This window comes from Gopherus flavomarginatus, chromosome 12 (assembly GCF_025201925.1).
Source record: "Gopherus flavomarginatus isolate rGopFla2 chromosome 12, rGopFla2.mat.asm, whole genome shotgun sequence".
Taxonomy (NCBI): Eukaryota; Metazoa; Chordata; order Testudines; family Testudinidae; genus Gopherus; species Gopherus flavomarginatus.
Genome location: NC_066628.1, coordinates 19,682,899 through 19,697,764, shown reverse-complemented (window position 1 = coordinate 19,697,764; position 14,866 = coordinate 19,682,899). Strand labels below are relative to the sequence as shown.

Genomic DNA, 14,866 nt, shown 5'->3' with positions numbered 1-14,866 from the left:
TAGGTGCCTGGAAACCTTTGGAAATCTGGCCCCAAGTCTTTATACCAGGATAGCTGAATACAGTATGGAAAGGGTACATTTATAACACTAAAACTGAGCCTTCTAGAGGGTGATCCAGTTAAACTATAATTATGTTGATTAAATATATATATACTCCTAACTGAAGTACTTATACCAATGCAGGGACTGTGCGTCAACCAGGCTTTTTAAAATCAGGTTTCACACACCATGGCTGACAATGGTTGAATACCTAACACTTAAGAAACACAAAGATGTGACTGAGGAAAAGCCTAATTTTTTTTTCCATAACAATTTGTGGATGTGAATTGTGGGAAGTTAATGCTGCTGACCAGAAGAAAATTGAAGCTTTTGGAATGCAGTACTGGTGAAGACTCTTGCTTATCTCTTGGATGGAAAAATATGGAAAAAAAGAAAAAGAAATAAAAACAAATGCCTATGTTAGAAAATTTATTGGAGAGAAGCAGACCCTGGTGTCAGAAATCACAACTGCAAACTTATGTACTTTGTTTACATTAAGTGTCAAGATGGAAATAACTTCGAGAAAGTTATTATGGAAGGAATGGTGTGGGAGAGAAGCAGACCCTGGTGTCGGAAACCACAACTGCAAATTATGTACTTTGGGTACATTAGGTGTTGAGATGGAAATAACTTTGAGTAAGATATTATGGAAGGAATGGTGTAGGGTCATTGTAATCAGGGACAACCAGTAGGGAGATGGCTGGATGGTATGCAGTAGAGCAGGTATGAGCTGCTGAGTGCATGATGTTTGTGATGGATCTTGAAGGCTGATGTCACTGATATTCAAACATGAAAAATGCACTTACTTAAACACATATCAGACAAAGACATGCAGCAGTGGCACACGATGGTAAAAATATAGGCTGAAAGGAGTTAGGCACCCAACCGCCTTAAAGTTTGATGGGATATAAGTACCTAAATCCCTTAAACACCTTTGAATGTGCATAATTCTCTTAAACTCCTTTGAAAATCTACTATCATGACTTCTCAATCTAGTTCATACTGGACAGAAGTGAAACTTAGACTGTCTCTCTCATTAGAAGTGCTGTAGCCAGGTTGAAGACATTTTCTCCATTGGAGTACTTTTATCTTTAAGTCCAGGTCTTTGATGAAAATGTTCTGGTTTTTCATACAAAAATTAAACTAATCCACTGTCACCTCCCTCCCCCAATTTGTTTTGTTTTATTTTTCTGGGAACCAAAATGGACATGGAAAAAAAAAGTTCAAATGGAAAAAAATGTGTTCTTGTTGAAATTTTGGGTGGGTAAAAGGACTATCACCTGACTACCTCTACAAATGTTGTTCTCTATCATCAAAATGAGTTGCTTTTGTTAGAAGTCAGGACAGTTACAAATATGGTATTTTTCTTCACTAAAATAGCCAGTTATGATTCTGTGGATTACAGGCAAGTCAATCTTATTTCAGTTCCAAGTATATTTATTCCAATAATATAAATACAATTATAAAATTGTATAATCTCACATCAGTTTAACCAGGTTCAGAAAAGAGGACAGTAGGACTGGGTGCTCAATTAAAAGACACAGCTTCAGAGAGAGGGGCAGCTCAGCAGAGCCCAGACTCCAGATGTTGGGACATCTGGGATAAAGTCAGGGCCACCTAGAGGAGTGGGCAAGTGGGGCAATTTGCCCCAGACCCCGGGCCCCGCAGGGGCCCCCACGAGAGTTTTTTGGGGCCCCTGGAGCAGGGTCCTTCACTTGCTCCAGGGGGCCTGGAAAACTCTTACGGATCCCGGGCCCCCGGAGCTTCTTCAGCTCCCGGTCTTCGCCAGCTGGGGGTCCTTCCACTCCGGAGCGGAAAGACCTCTCATCTCTGAATTACCACCGAAGCAGGGGTCCCCCGCATCCCGGGCCCCCGGAGCTTCTTCAGCTCCCGGTCTTCGCCAGCTGGGGGTCCTTCCACTCCGGAGCGGAAAGACCTCTCATCTCTGAATTACCACCGAAGCAGGGGTCCCCCGCCACCGAAGACCCCAGGCCTTCGGAATCCTCTGGGTGGCCCTGGATAAGGTAGGTCTACCTTCGACTCCAGGTGAGATAGACATGTAAGTAGACACTTTGTTGTTTTAAAAATTATTTTCTCTTATGTTATGCTTCGTTCCCACTGTTAAGATTAAACAATATTTTGTCTTGAGAAATTTGTCTGATCACTGCATTCAATGCTGGCCGCAGCTCCTGAAGAGAAGACATGCAGGTGCTGAATTCGGTCAGATCTGCTGAGTAAATATGGTCAATACACAATGTGCTGCAGCCCAAGTCTAAGAGGGGGAGAATCACAGAATTCTGCACCCGGGAGGTGGAGGCATGAAGCCTGAGACCTGAAGGGGTGAACTCTGTAGGAACATATTTTCAACCATTCTTGAGGTAGGGGAGCAGAAAGCATCCTTAGCAGCTAGCCTAAGATCCTAGCAATTCTAATTCACTGAAAAATGCATTTTGGAGGGCAACAAAACTACTTTCTTTGAGTCAAATTTGGCAAATAGTTTTGGCCCAAAAAAGAAACTGAAAATTGTTTGGGGGGGTGACATTCCCCTCTGGTGCTATCTGGACCAGTGATCTACTAGGTCACTCCAATCCTCCACTCTGGGAGGCAGCCTTACCCTGCTCTGCTGTGAGAATCCCCACTCCTGGGCTGTTCACACACAGCCTCCAGCATGTAAACTGCTCCCAGGTACGTGAGTGAGAACTTTTAGCCAGCCACTGAGTGGATTCTGCAACAGAATGACACTAACCAATATCTCCGGTCTGAGACACAACTCTAGGAACCTTCATCTTGCAAAATCCAGTTATGCCCACTGAACCCTGCAAGCTCATATGAGTTTGTCAATTTAACAAAGAAATTGATATGTGCCAGCTTTGTTATCCCAAGAGGAGTCACGGACATGTCTCAGACCAAATGCACTGCTTCAGGAAGAATAAACAAACACATTTATTAACTGCAAAAGATAGATTGTAAGTGATTATAAATCAAAGCACAAGAAGTCAGATTTGGTCAAATTAAATAAAAGCGAAACACATTTCAAGCTGATTTTAACACTTTCAGTACCCTTACAAACTTAGATGCTTCTCACCACAGGTTGGCTGGTTGCCCTTCAACCAGGCTCACCACTTTGATTAGCACTTCAGTCACTTGGTGGTGGTATCTGTAAATGGAGGTGGAGTAGAGAGAGCATGGCCAATATCTCTCCCTTTTATAAGGTTCTTCCTTCTTTCTTGGCTTTGCCCCCCCCTTCAGAGTCAGGTGAGTATTATCTTATCATAGTCCCAAACCGACCAAGGGAAGGTGGATGACTCACTTGAGAGTCCAACTGATTCTTTGTTGCTGCCCAGGCCCATGTCCTCTGTTCCTGTGAAGTTGGGCCAGGTTTGTCCAATACATGCCCTGGTGAGGTTTGAACTGTCCCTCTGCTCCTGGAGAGTTTTGCCTGGTCTTGTTTTAACATTTTCAATCTCATAACTATATACAGGTAATTATAACCAGTTCATTACTATAACAACAATGCTCAATGCATCATGAGCCTTCCAAAGATATCGGACATGAGAAACTTTGCATTGGAAGCCACACAATCATATTATAAAGATGAACATGGAGGTGTGGGGTGTTCCCCCGAGGTACAGAGTGTAATATGGGGGAAATGTCAAAACAAGTCATTGTGACATTTTGGAAATGAAACCTCATTTCTAATCAACATTATATTTATGAAACAATATTTACAATTTCATAATATGAACTTGAATCAATATATAAAATCTTTCATTAGAGCCCAGTGATTTTGTTTTGTTTTCTTTTTTCATTTTGGTGAGACAAACAACCAACCAACCTCACAACATGCAGTTTGAAACTGAAACAAACAAATTTTGTACAGATTTTTTGCTTCAGCCACTGAATCAAAAAATCAATAACTCACCGAGCTCTAAGCAAAAGCCATGGGGACTGGCTGTTTCATGAGAAAGGAGAACTGTAAACTTTGGTTCTTGATTTTCAAAGGGGATACTTTCAAAGGCCTTTGAATTCCTCTAGTCTCCCTTGAAAATCCCATGCTGGAATACCTGGCCTCTACCACTCAAGTGAAAACAGGTCTCCTTTAGCTACTAGTAGCTCTCTGGTTCTCTTCTGGGTCCAGCTTCTAGAGGGAGACATAACATAGATATAAACAGAGCCATTATATCACCCTGTAGGCCACTCCTCTAGACTTTGCACCTGAAACAAGCATATTGCCTCCTTGTGCACCAAAGGAAATGCAAAGTGAAGTGGGATTTGTAAGGAATAGCCAGCATGTATTTGTCAAGAACAAATCATGCCAAACCGATCAAATATCCTTCCTTGACAGGTTACTGGGTTGGTGGATGAAGGGAAGCAGCAGATGAGATATATCTTTATTTTAGTAAGGCTTTTGACATGTCCCACATGACATTGTCCTAAATAGACTATGGAAATGCAGTCTAGACAAATTATTATAAGATGGCTGCACAAGTGATTGAAAGACCATACTCAAAGAGGAGGTATGAATGTTTCACTGTCAAACTAAGAGGACATATCTAGTGGGGTCACACAGGGTCAGTGCTGGGTCCAATACCATTCAACATTTTAATGAATTACTTTGAAAATGTAGTAGAAAGTATGCTTATAGAAGTTGCAGATGACACCAAGCTTTGAGGGGAAACAAGCACTTTGGAGGACAGGATTAGAATTCAAAACAACATTGACAATTTGGAGAATTGGTCTAAATTAATCAGAAACAAATTCAACAAAGATAAGTGCACACTACTTCACTTAAGAAGGAAAAATCAAATGCACAACTACAAAATGAGGAATGACTGACTAGGTGGTGGTACTGTGGAAAAGATCTGGGGTTATGGTGGATCAAAATATAATATGTTTCAACAATGTGATGCAATTGTGAAAAAGGCTAATATCATTCTGGGATATCTTAACAGAAGTCTGGTAAGTAAGAGAGAGGAGGTAATTGTCCCACACAACTTGGCACTGGTGAGGCATCAGCTAGAGTACTCTGTCCAGTTCTGAGTGCCACACTTTAGGAAAGATGAGGACAAATTGGAAAGAGTCCAGAGGAGAGCAACAAAAATGATGAAAAATTTAGAAAACCTGACCTATGCAGAAAGGTGAAAAAACTGGGCATGTGTAATGTTGAGAAAAGAAGACTGGGGGGATCTGATAAGGACTGTTATATAGAGTATGGTGATCAATTGTTCTCCATTTCCACTGAAGGTAGGGCAAGAAGTAACGGGCCTAGATTTGTTAGATTTTTGGAAAAGCATTCTAACTCTAAAGACTTGGTCCTGCCTCATCACAGGGACTGGAACTGATGACTTTAGGAGGTCCCTTCCAGCCCAATATTTCTATGATTCTGTGATTTTGTTACTGACATAAACAGAGAGTTAAGGGTTAAGAAGCTCAGCTAGCCTAACTGTCACCTGACCAGAGGAACCAATGGAGGGACAAGATGTTTCAAGAGGAAGGAGGGAAGTTCTTCCCTTGTTCTATTCATTAAGTTCTGTGCCAGAGTGAAAAGATCCAGGAATCAACTAGGGAAGTGAGTATTAGAGATGGAATGAATTAGCTTATGTTTATTTCCTTTTGTGACTTTGTCTTATTTGCATTAGAGGGATAATCAAATTGGGTTTTCTTTTGTGTAACTAAGGTTTTTGCCCAGGGTAACATCCTCTGTGTTTTAAATCTGTTGTCTGTGAGAGTAGCTTACATGCTAATCTCAGAGGTATTTCTTTCACCTCTTTTCCTTAATTAAAAGTCTTCTTTTTAAGAACCTGATTGATTTTTTTCCTTGTTTTAAGGTCCAAGGGGTTTGGATCAGTGTTCACCAGGAAATTGGTGGAGAAGTCTCTCAGGGTTACCCAGGGAAGGGTTACAGTACTTGGGAAGGAGATATTTTGAGGAGGAAGACAAAGGTTCCCAACTGACTCATAAACAGCTGTTTTAAATGATTTGGGTGGTGTCAGCATACTGATCTAAGCTGGTAATTAAGCTTAGGGGTTCTCATGCAGGTCCTCACATCTGTACCCTAAAGTTCAGAGTGGGAGTGAAACCTATGACAGTTACCCTGTTCAACAGGGGACCACAAATGGTCATCTAGCCCCACTACTGCTGTGGGGAGAGGGACCCGTAGCTGTGGCCAATTACCCTCTGCATCTGGTCGAGTTTTAGTGCCACGATGAATGCTGGAGCCCACAGATGCTTGTGTGTTGACACAGGGAGGGCTAATGCCGTGCCATGTTTCTCCATGGGTGAACTGGAGTGAGGCAGGCTCCTGGACTGTCTGCCTCGCACCATCCAGAAGAACTAGGAGCAAGCTTGCTTAAACTAGGCATGGGGACACTGAGTGTCACCAGACGTAACTTTTAGGTACCTAGAAAACCACTGAGAGTCTGGGATTCACAAAGGCTGAGTTCAGCTCTCAGGCTCCCTGTGCAATGAGTGGGAAGTGACAGGTGCCTCAGAATGAGATTTGCAAAAGCCAGAACTCTGGTTGGGGAATCAGCTAAGGTAACCAATGGACCCGACAAGGAGAGGAATGTGTGCTAAGCTCCACCCCTCTCAGGCAGTTCAACACATAAGCTTTTTTTTGCAAGTGAGGGAAAGAGGCGCTCCTCCATAAATTTTAGCCTAATGGTTATGAGACGCACCTGGGATATGGGAGACCCCAGGTTCACATCTCTCATGCTGAGTGGCAGAAGGGATTTGAACAGCGCTTTGCCACCTCTCAAACCACTGCCCTGTGGTTTAGTCTGACTGAGGGCTCACTCAATCCCTCCTGCTGGAGTCATTCCAGGGTGGATAAATAATGAAAATCATTGGAGCAGGGGAACTGGATTCTGGGTCTCCCAGCTGAGTGCTGTAACCACTAGGCTATAGAGTCATTCTTGTGCTTGGTTTCTCTCTGTCTAGCCTACTCAGAGCAGAGAGGGAATACTCCCTCTATATACATCTCTAGGGAAATAGCACCTGCTCAGCTGTAGGACCCTTTTTTCCCCAAGGCCTCTTCTCCTATAGAGGGATGGGGTAGCCCCTCTTCGAACAAGTCTGAGGAGACCCTCCCAACTCCTGGAAATTCTGTGCTCAGATCAGGGCCCCAGAATGCCAGAAGCCTCCCAAATAAAAATAGACCCATGTACAATGGACAAACCTCACTGCCTTCTCTGAGCTATTAGTGAGATGCACAGATACTGTGGTGATGGGAGTCTTATAAGTAGTTATAGATTCATAGGCCAGAAGTGACCATTGTGATCAGCTAGTCTGACCTCCTGTATAACACAGGCCAGAGAATTACCCAAAATAATTTCTAGAGATCTTTTTTGGAAAAAAAAATCCCATCTTGATTTAAAAATTATCAGTGATGAAGAATGTACCGCAATCCCTGGTAAGTTGTTCCAATGGTAAATGCACACCTTATTTCTTGATGGCATAGATAGGATAGATTAGATAGATACTAAAGAATAATATGAAATCAATTTTATTTTATGTAACACCCTTTTAGACAAAATATACCCCACACATTTTGCAGAGAAAAAAAATATATATAACAGGATTAAATAGTACACAAAAGCAGAGAGAAATGAACATAATTAGTGTAAGTTAATGAGAAATAAACACAGGGAAATGAGAAATATTATAACTAAACTTTTTGGTCACTTTGGGCTTGTTTATTACAGACTCCTGGCTGGGATTGGTGTGTCAGCAGAGCCCCATAGTGGCATAGCTACACCATCTGCCTGAATGACATAAGATATACCATCAGACACGCCCTTCTGTCAGCACAGTTCCTTTACATGATGGATTTTGGTGGCATAGCATGTCAGTGAGGGACAGTGACTTTTTTCACACTCCTAGCCCACATAGCTATTTGGTAAACTTTGCAGTGTAGACCAGACCTTCCACAGTATTTCTCATCTAAAGATATGAAATAACTTTATAGACAGAAAAAGGCTGGGCAGTTTTGTTTTGTTTTTTGAAGGAGGCTAACTCTCAATGGGAGATGGACACATACATCCCTTTGGCTCCCATGAAAATCCAAGCCTCAGCCTTTGAGGGAGTTAGGCAATAGGGAATGTTCAGTTCACCCACTACTAATATGCACCCATATCAGGGATGGAGCATCAAATGAAACATGGCAGAGGCGTTTACAGGCCTATGGGCTCTTACTCCCACGAGTGAAGCGATTCACGTGCATTGGCAGGAGGGGAGAGGATGTAAGTCAATCCAACAATTACTTATGGTCATAATTTTCAACGAGGCATAAAGGAGTTCATTGAAAAATCAATGGGAGTTGGGTGCCTAACTCCCTTAGGCTCCCTCGGAAATCTGAGCCCACATGCTTAAGTAGTTGAAGGACTGGCCCAAAATTTCACTTTTTTAGTCAAATGTATATCATAGAATCATAGAAATGTCAGGCTGTAAGGGACCTTGAGAGGTCATCAAGTCCAGCCCCCTGTGCTGAGGCATGACCAAGTGAACCTAGACTAGACCTGACAGGTGTCTGTCCAACCTGTTCCTAAAAACCTCCAGTGATGGGGATTCCACAACTTCCCTTAGAAGCCTGATCCAGAGCCAGGGGTGGCTCCAGGCACCAGCACGCCAAGCGTGCTTGGGGTGGCAAGCCATGAGGGGCGCTCTGCCGGTCGCCACGAGGGCGGCAGGCAGGGTGCCTTCGGTGGCATGCCTGCAGAGGATCTGCTGGTCCCACGGCTTCGGCAGACCTCCTGCAGGCTGCCGCTGAATCTGTGGGATTGGGAACCTCCTGCAGGCAAGCCGCCGAAGGCAGCCTGCCTGCCGTGCTTGGGGCAGCAAAATACCTAGAGCCGCCCCTGTCCAGAGCTTCTCCTAATAGCTAACCTAAATCTCCCTTGCTGCAGATTAATCCCATTGCTGCTTTTCCTACCTTCAGTGGGCATGAAGAACAATTGATCCCTCTCATCTTTAGATGAGCCATTAACATATTTGAAGCCTGTTATCAGGTCCTCAGTCAGTCTTCCTTTCTCAAGACTAAACATGCCCACCTTTTTTCACCTTTCCACATAGGTCAGGTTTGCTAAACTTATCATTTGTGTTACTCTCATCTGGATTCTCACCAGTTTGTCCACATCTTTCATAAATATGTGAAACACGTTCAAGGCCAGATAGCAAAAAACATTATGTTTATAAATTAAGGTTAATTGTAATGTTCTATTGTTGGATCCTTTCTCGAACCTTCCTAGTGATTAACCTCCACATTTAAAAACATTTAGCACTCTATAAAAGCTTTCATCCATAGATAGGAAAGCTCTTTGCAACAGTCCTGGGGCTTCAACTCTGCTGCTCCAACCCCTAGACCCATTCCCCTGGAAGAGTCATCAAATGTAACCTAGGATCCTGACTCCCGGTGTCTCCCTTCTCTAACCACTATAACCCACTCCCTTCCCAGAAAGCAGAACAGAACCCAGGAGTCCTGACTCCCAGAACCCACATGTTCTAACTTACTACATCCCATTCATGGAAGTAGATACCGATGCCAGTATTCTTCATTCTCTTAGAAGAACATTTTCCTCACAAGGACCTTTTTCATGGCTCTCTTCACATCCTTGTTCCTCAGAGTATAGATCAATGGGTTTAACATGGGGGTGACAATGTTGTACAGCAGAGAGATTAACTTGTCATTATCCAGTGAGTAGCTAGAGAGGGGTCTGACATAGGTGAAGATACCACTTCCATAGTAGAGCAGGACAGCAGTGAGATGTGACACACAGGTGGAGAAGGCCTTGCTCCTCCCCTCAGGGGATTGTATCTTCAGTATCCTTGAAACAATGTACCCATATGAAAGTCCAATGCACAGGGTGGGGCTCCACCCCAAGAAGATGCTGGAAACCAGTATCATGGTGACATTGAATGAGATGTCTCCACAGGAAAGAGCCAGCAGTGGTGGGATATCACAGTAGAAGTAGTTGATCCTGTTGGCCTCACAGAAGGGCAGCTGGATAGTGAGGAATGTGTGCAAGGATGCATTGAGTGCACCACTAAGCCAGGAGACTGACACCAGCAGAACACAAAACTTCCTGTTCATGAGCAGCGTGTAGCGCAGGGGTTTGCATATGGCCATGTAGCGGTCGTACGCCATGGTGGCCAGCAAGATGCACTCAGCACTCACAAAAAAGAGGAAGAAGTAGAGTTGTGTTGCACACCTTGCATAGGAGATACTGCTCCTGCCTGAGACTAGGTGCACCAGCATCTGGGGGACAGTGGTGGTGGTCTGGCAGACGTCTAGGAGGGAGAGGTTTCCCAGGAAGAAGTACATTGGGGTTTGGAGACATGGTTCAACCAAGGAGAGGAAGATGATGAGCATGTTCCCCAAGATGGTGAAGATGTAGATGATGGAGATAACCCAAGACAGTAGGAAATGTAACCCCTGAATATTATGAAATCCAAGAAGGATGAATTCAGTTGGTGTCGTTTGATTCTCCATGACCACATCTTCACCTGGCTGCAGCAGAGAGGAGAATGGTCTATAAAGAAGGGAAAAGGAGTTATCATACAAGAATTTGCATATTTCAGTTTGGTCACTGGCAGAACCAGGAATCTAGAATTTCTTCCTACTAAACATCTCTAACCATTAGATCCCATTTCCCTCTCAGATCCAGGAATGGAGGCTAGACATCCTGATTCCCTGACTCTGATCTGAACCCTAGAACCTGCTTGTCTTCTGGAGCTTTTATTCGACCCCAGGAATGTCACCGCTAGAGCATGCCCCATTCCTAGGGCTGAAGAATGCTCATGGCTCCTAGAACTCACTGCTCTAACCACTACAATACACTCCCTCCCAGAGCCTGCAATACAATCCATGAGACCTGTCTCCAAGCCCCCTGTGCTAATCCACTAGACCCCACTCACCTGCCAAAACTTGGATTAGAAACCAGGAGTGCTGGCTCCCAACCTCTGCTTCTCTAACCAATAGACCCTACTCACCTCTCATAGTTGAGAATGGAACCCAGGAGTCCTGATTCTGAGTCTCCCAGATCACTAAACAGCAGAGCTCACTCCCTTTCTGAGCTTGGGAGAGAACTCAAGAATCCTTCCCTTACTGGTAGGTCACACGCCTTTACGAGTACCTGAAGGGGACATAGGAAAGCTCCTGATTCACCATCTTTGCTTTAACTCTTAGATACCAGTCTTTCCCTTAGCCAGGACTAGTGCTTGTGCATTGGAGAAAGTTTGTCCTTCCATGGACCATATCACACATATTCAAGTGATAAATAAACGATTTTAATCTTCATGGACTGTAACTCTAGTACTACAGTCAGAGGCATGGTACTGTGAAAACAGTGACAGTGGAGAGAAAGATTATTACCACTAGCTAGTAAAATATAAAAACAATCTAATCTTCATTTCTTTAGCTGCTATACATTTCCAGATTTCATTCAAAATAAACATTTTAAAAAAGGATAAAAGGATAAGTATGAAATGTATCTACCTGTCAAAGACCTGGTAGGTTACAATATCTTTCTACTAAAAAGCCAGATTCTACCCTCCACAACAACTGTAAATTTCAATTAACTCAGAATAAGAGAGAGAGAGATGTATGTAGATGAAGAGTGAATAATTTGTTGAGATAGAATGATGAGCACTATAACTTATTTTTAAATAATAAAATATACAAAATAAGCAATCATTTTATTCTTTCTTTAACTTCTTGATATTTCCACCATGCAAAGTATGGCAGTCCTCTTGGTATTGGGATCCATTTGTTTTCAGTTTAGCTAAATGACTTAAATTGCAGTTTCTCATGATTGCATATATGAAATCTACATGCCCCTCAATGGCGTGGAAGATTAATGCAAGGCTTTACAGAAAAGCCATATTCTGTCTCCACAACACTGGAAAGTTTTGAGCATTCCAACAGAGAGACAAATGGTCGGACAGATAGAGACAGAAAGAAACACACACAAAAAGAAAAGGGAAAATAATATTATGACAAGCGCTTGCTACCCACCTGATTCTGATAGATTCGATATTGACTGTGAGACAGAGATGATGGTGATGGTGAAGATGAAGATTATGAATGCTTTATTAAAAGCATTAGTAAAAGATAGTGGTAATATATAGAATTACCCTATGTTTTATTTTGATCTATTTTATGTTTCCAAATTTTCAGCATACAAAGTGCCAAAGTCTAACTGATATCAGGATACATTAGTTTTCTCCTTACCCAAATCAGAAAGATTATACTCTCTCATGTTTGCAAATTAGCTGTACACTCAGAAACAAAAGCACAACATAAATAAAGTGTTTATACTGAAAATGTCTGTGCCCTTCAGACACTACAGGAGAGTGAAATTGTGTACCCCATAGCACCGGAAAGTTTCATATAACTCACTAAAGCGAGAAATGGTGAAATAGACTAGATAGATGGAGATTCAAAACATCCATGAAAGAATAAACATTCACAATCATTATAATAGCTATAGTAATATGTGAAATGCCTCTCACTTACCAGTTCAAATAAACAAATGATGCTGGCTCTGCATTACTAACAATGGAGACCTTGAAGGAGAACTTAAATATGTATTCTTTAAAAGGACGCTTGAGAACACATCCCTAGAGCATTTGTGTTCAAAGATGAAGCTGCTTTGGGTGGAATTACAGTGGAGAGGAGGGGGAATGGGAGGGAGATATTGTCAGTTTGTTCTCTGGTGAAATACTTGTAACTGTACTCTGTAATGGTGATGTAAATTGTATTTGGAAATAGTAGTGTTCATGTTGATGTATGTCTATACTCACTGATATCCAAAGCCAGATTGTGGCTCTTTGGAGTGGAGCATAGATCACAGCCACTTTTCTGGTGTCTTTTGACAATTTCTGCAGAATTAAGCATCTAAGCCCTATGGATGGAAAATAAACTCTCCATATATGACCCTGATAAATGACCCTATAGGGCTGTGAATGGAAAGAGGTCTTGAGCATCTATAATTCTCAGGGGTCTTTAGGAATACCCAGACTAAAATATCTGTTCTAACATCATTTAAATCAATGGATTTATGCCAGGGATGAATTTTGATTCCATTACTTCTCAGATAGGGTGGTGACTGTGAAACCTACTGTTGACATATTGGACCAGATTTTCAAACTTGGTTTACCTAATGATAAGGATGGAGACTGGGATTTTCAAAGAGGCCCAAGGGATTTAGGAACCCAGTTAGCTTTGCACTATGTCCAATGGAAGCTGGGTGCCTAACTCCCTGGGGTCCTTTGAAAATCCCAGCTACAAATCTTTATTTGAGCAAAAAATTCTATTTTGACCATTTGACAGCAGAAACTTAAAGCGCTTACTGGATTTGGGGTAGAGTATGGTATTTTAGCTGGAGACTGGGATATGGGTGTGGTGTGAACAGAGACACCAGACTCCATTTGCTTTAGGAGGGAACTAGAGAATGCCCTATTCCCAAAAGATCCACACATTATTAACTTTGTCCTCCAGTCTATCCTAGACTGCTCTGGAAATCGGAGGACCAAGATCTCTATGAATTCAAGTCACCTCCACAGCTGATCAAGCTTCAGTAGCACCTTTCCCCATTCCAAATTGACCCCATCTCTCTTTCAGGAAGAACCACATAGGCTTTAGGGAGTCAATAGGACTTATTTGTACCTTGTGATGTGTGACTAAATTATAACATGTAGATATAATAGTGTGAGATGCTTTACAAAATTTTTAATTAGGGGTGAATTGGAGCCTAGAGAATTTAGTTTTACCTTGAACCTGCAGGAAGGGAGTAACATCCCCAAATTGAATTTAGCTATGATAGCAGAAAGAATTTGGCAAAGTTATAAGCAACTGAAAACAAGGGTGTAATGGGGTTGGGGTTCTCACCCATAGTGTGGGCCCTTGGTCGAGTGTGTGCAGGCTTGCACTTTCTCTCCCTGTAGCCCTCCTTGGGTTCAGGTCCTTAATAAATCCTGTAATCTATCAATGTTCTTGGCCTTGGTGTTGAGCCATACTCCCAGGGGTTTTCCACAGGAGGCAATGTTCATGCCCTCTGTGGTCGCTTCAGGCCCCAGCTCTCTTGCTGGGCCACTAAGAAGTTCCATTCCCCTTCTGGGGTGCCTCAAAATCCAGGCTACTACTCCCCCAGTGGCTAATGGGGGAGTAGAACAGCTTCAACAGAGGAGATTGAGAGACACCTCTGAGCACACCTACCAGATTAGACCCCCACAAGTGAGATACCTGAGGGAGCACCAAGTTTGTAAATGCCACTGGGGAGTTGGCATGAGTCAGGGCTGAGCTGCTCAATGGTGTCAGTAATTTGATGGCTTCCCACAAGCCCACTGGCAAAAATATAGGCACCTCTGGGACTTTACTGCTGGAAATTTAGGCACCTGAGGACATTAGGCAACTATAGGGCAAAGTAGCAGGGGTTTCATAACTGTTAATAGTGTCTAAATGTTGGCCTTAGGAACCTAAGTTAGGTAGTAAGGCACCTAAATCCCCCTTGTGACTCTAGCCCTAAGTCTTTAGAGGGTGTGGTTGCAAAGAAAACCTAGCAAATATGACCTGAGTGAACCCCCTGTGGCAATGTCTGAGTATGCAGAGAGCCTGAAACAATAGCTTGGAAATGTGAACTGACTCATTTATTTCAATGGGTGCTGTTACAACCTGGCCCTGCTCTCCCCCTTGTCAGGTATCAGTCTGTTGTACTCAGATCCAGACGATGGTTCCCATGTGATTCTAACCCCTCTTTTTCTAGATAGTTACTGGTCACTATCTCTAGCTCTGGGTCTCTTTTAGGCATATTGCCAGGTGAGGACCCCCTGC

General features: G+C 42.9%; 1 protein-coding gene across 1 annotated transcript; it reads right to left on the bottom strand.

Annotated features, from left to right (window-relative positions):
- Positions 1 to 9,595: 9,595 nt before the first annotated feature.
- LOC127032611 (olfactory receptor 5V1-like) lies at positions 9,596 to 10,549 on the bottom strand. Its single transcript, XM_050919898.1, has one exon. The coding sequence runs from the start codon at positions 10,523 to 10,525 to the stop codon at positions 9,596 to 9,598; it is 930 nt and encodes a 309-aa protein (XP_050775855.1). The 5' UTR covers positions 10,526 to 10,549.
- Positions 10,550 to 14,866: the final 4,317 nt, after the last annotated feature.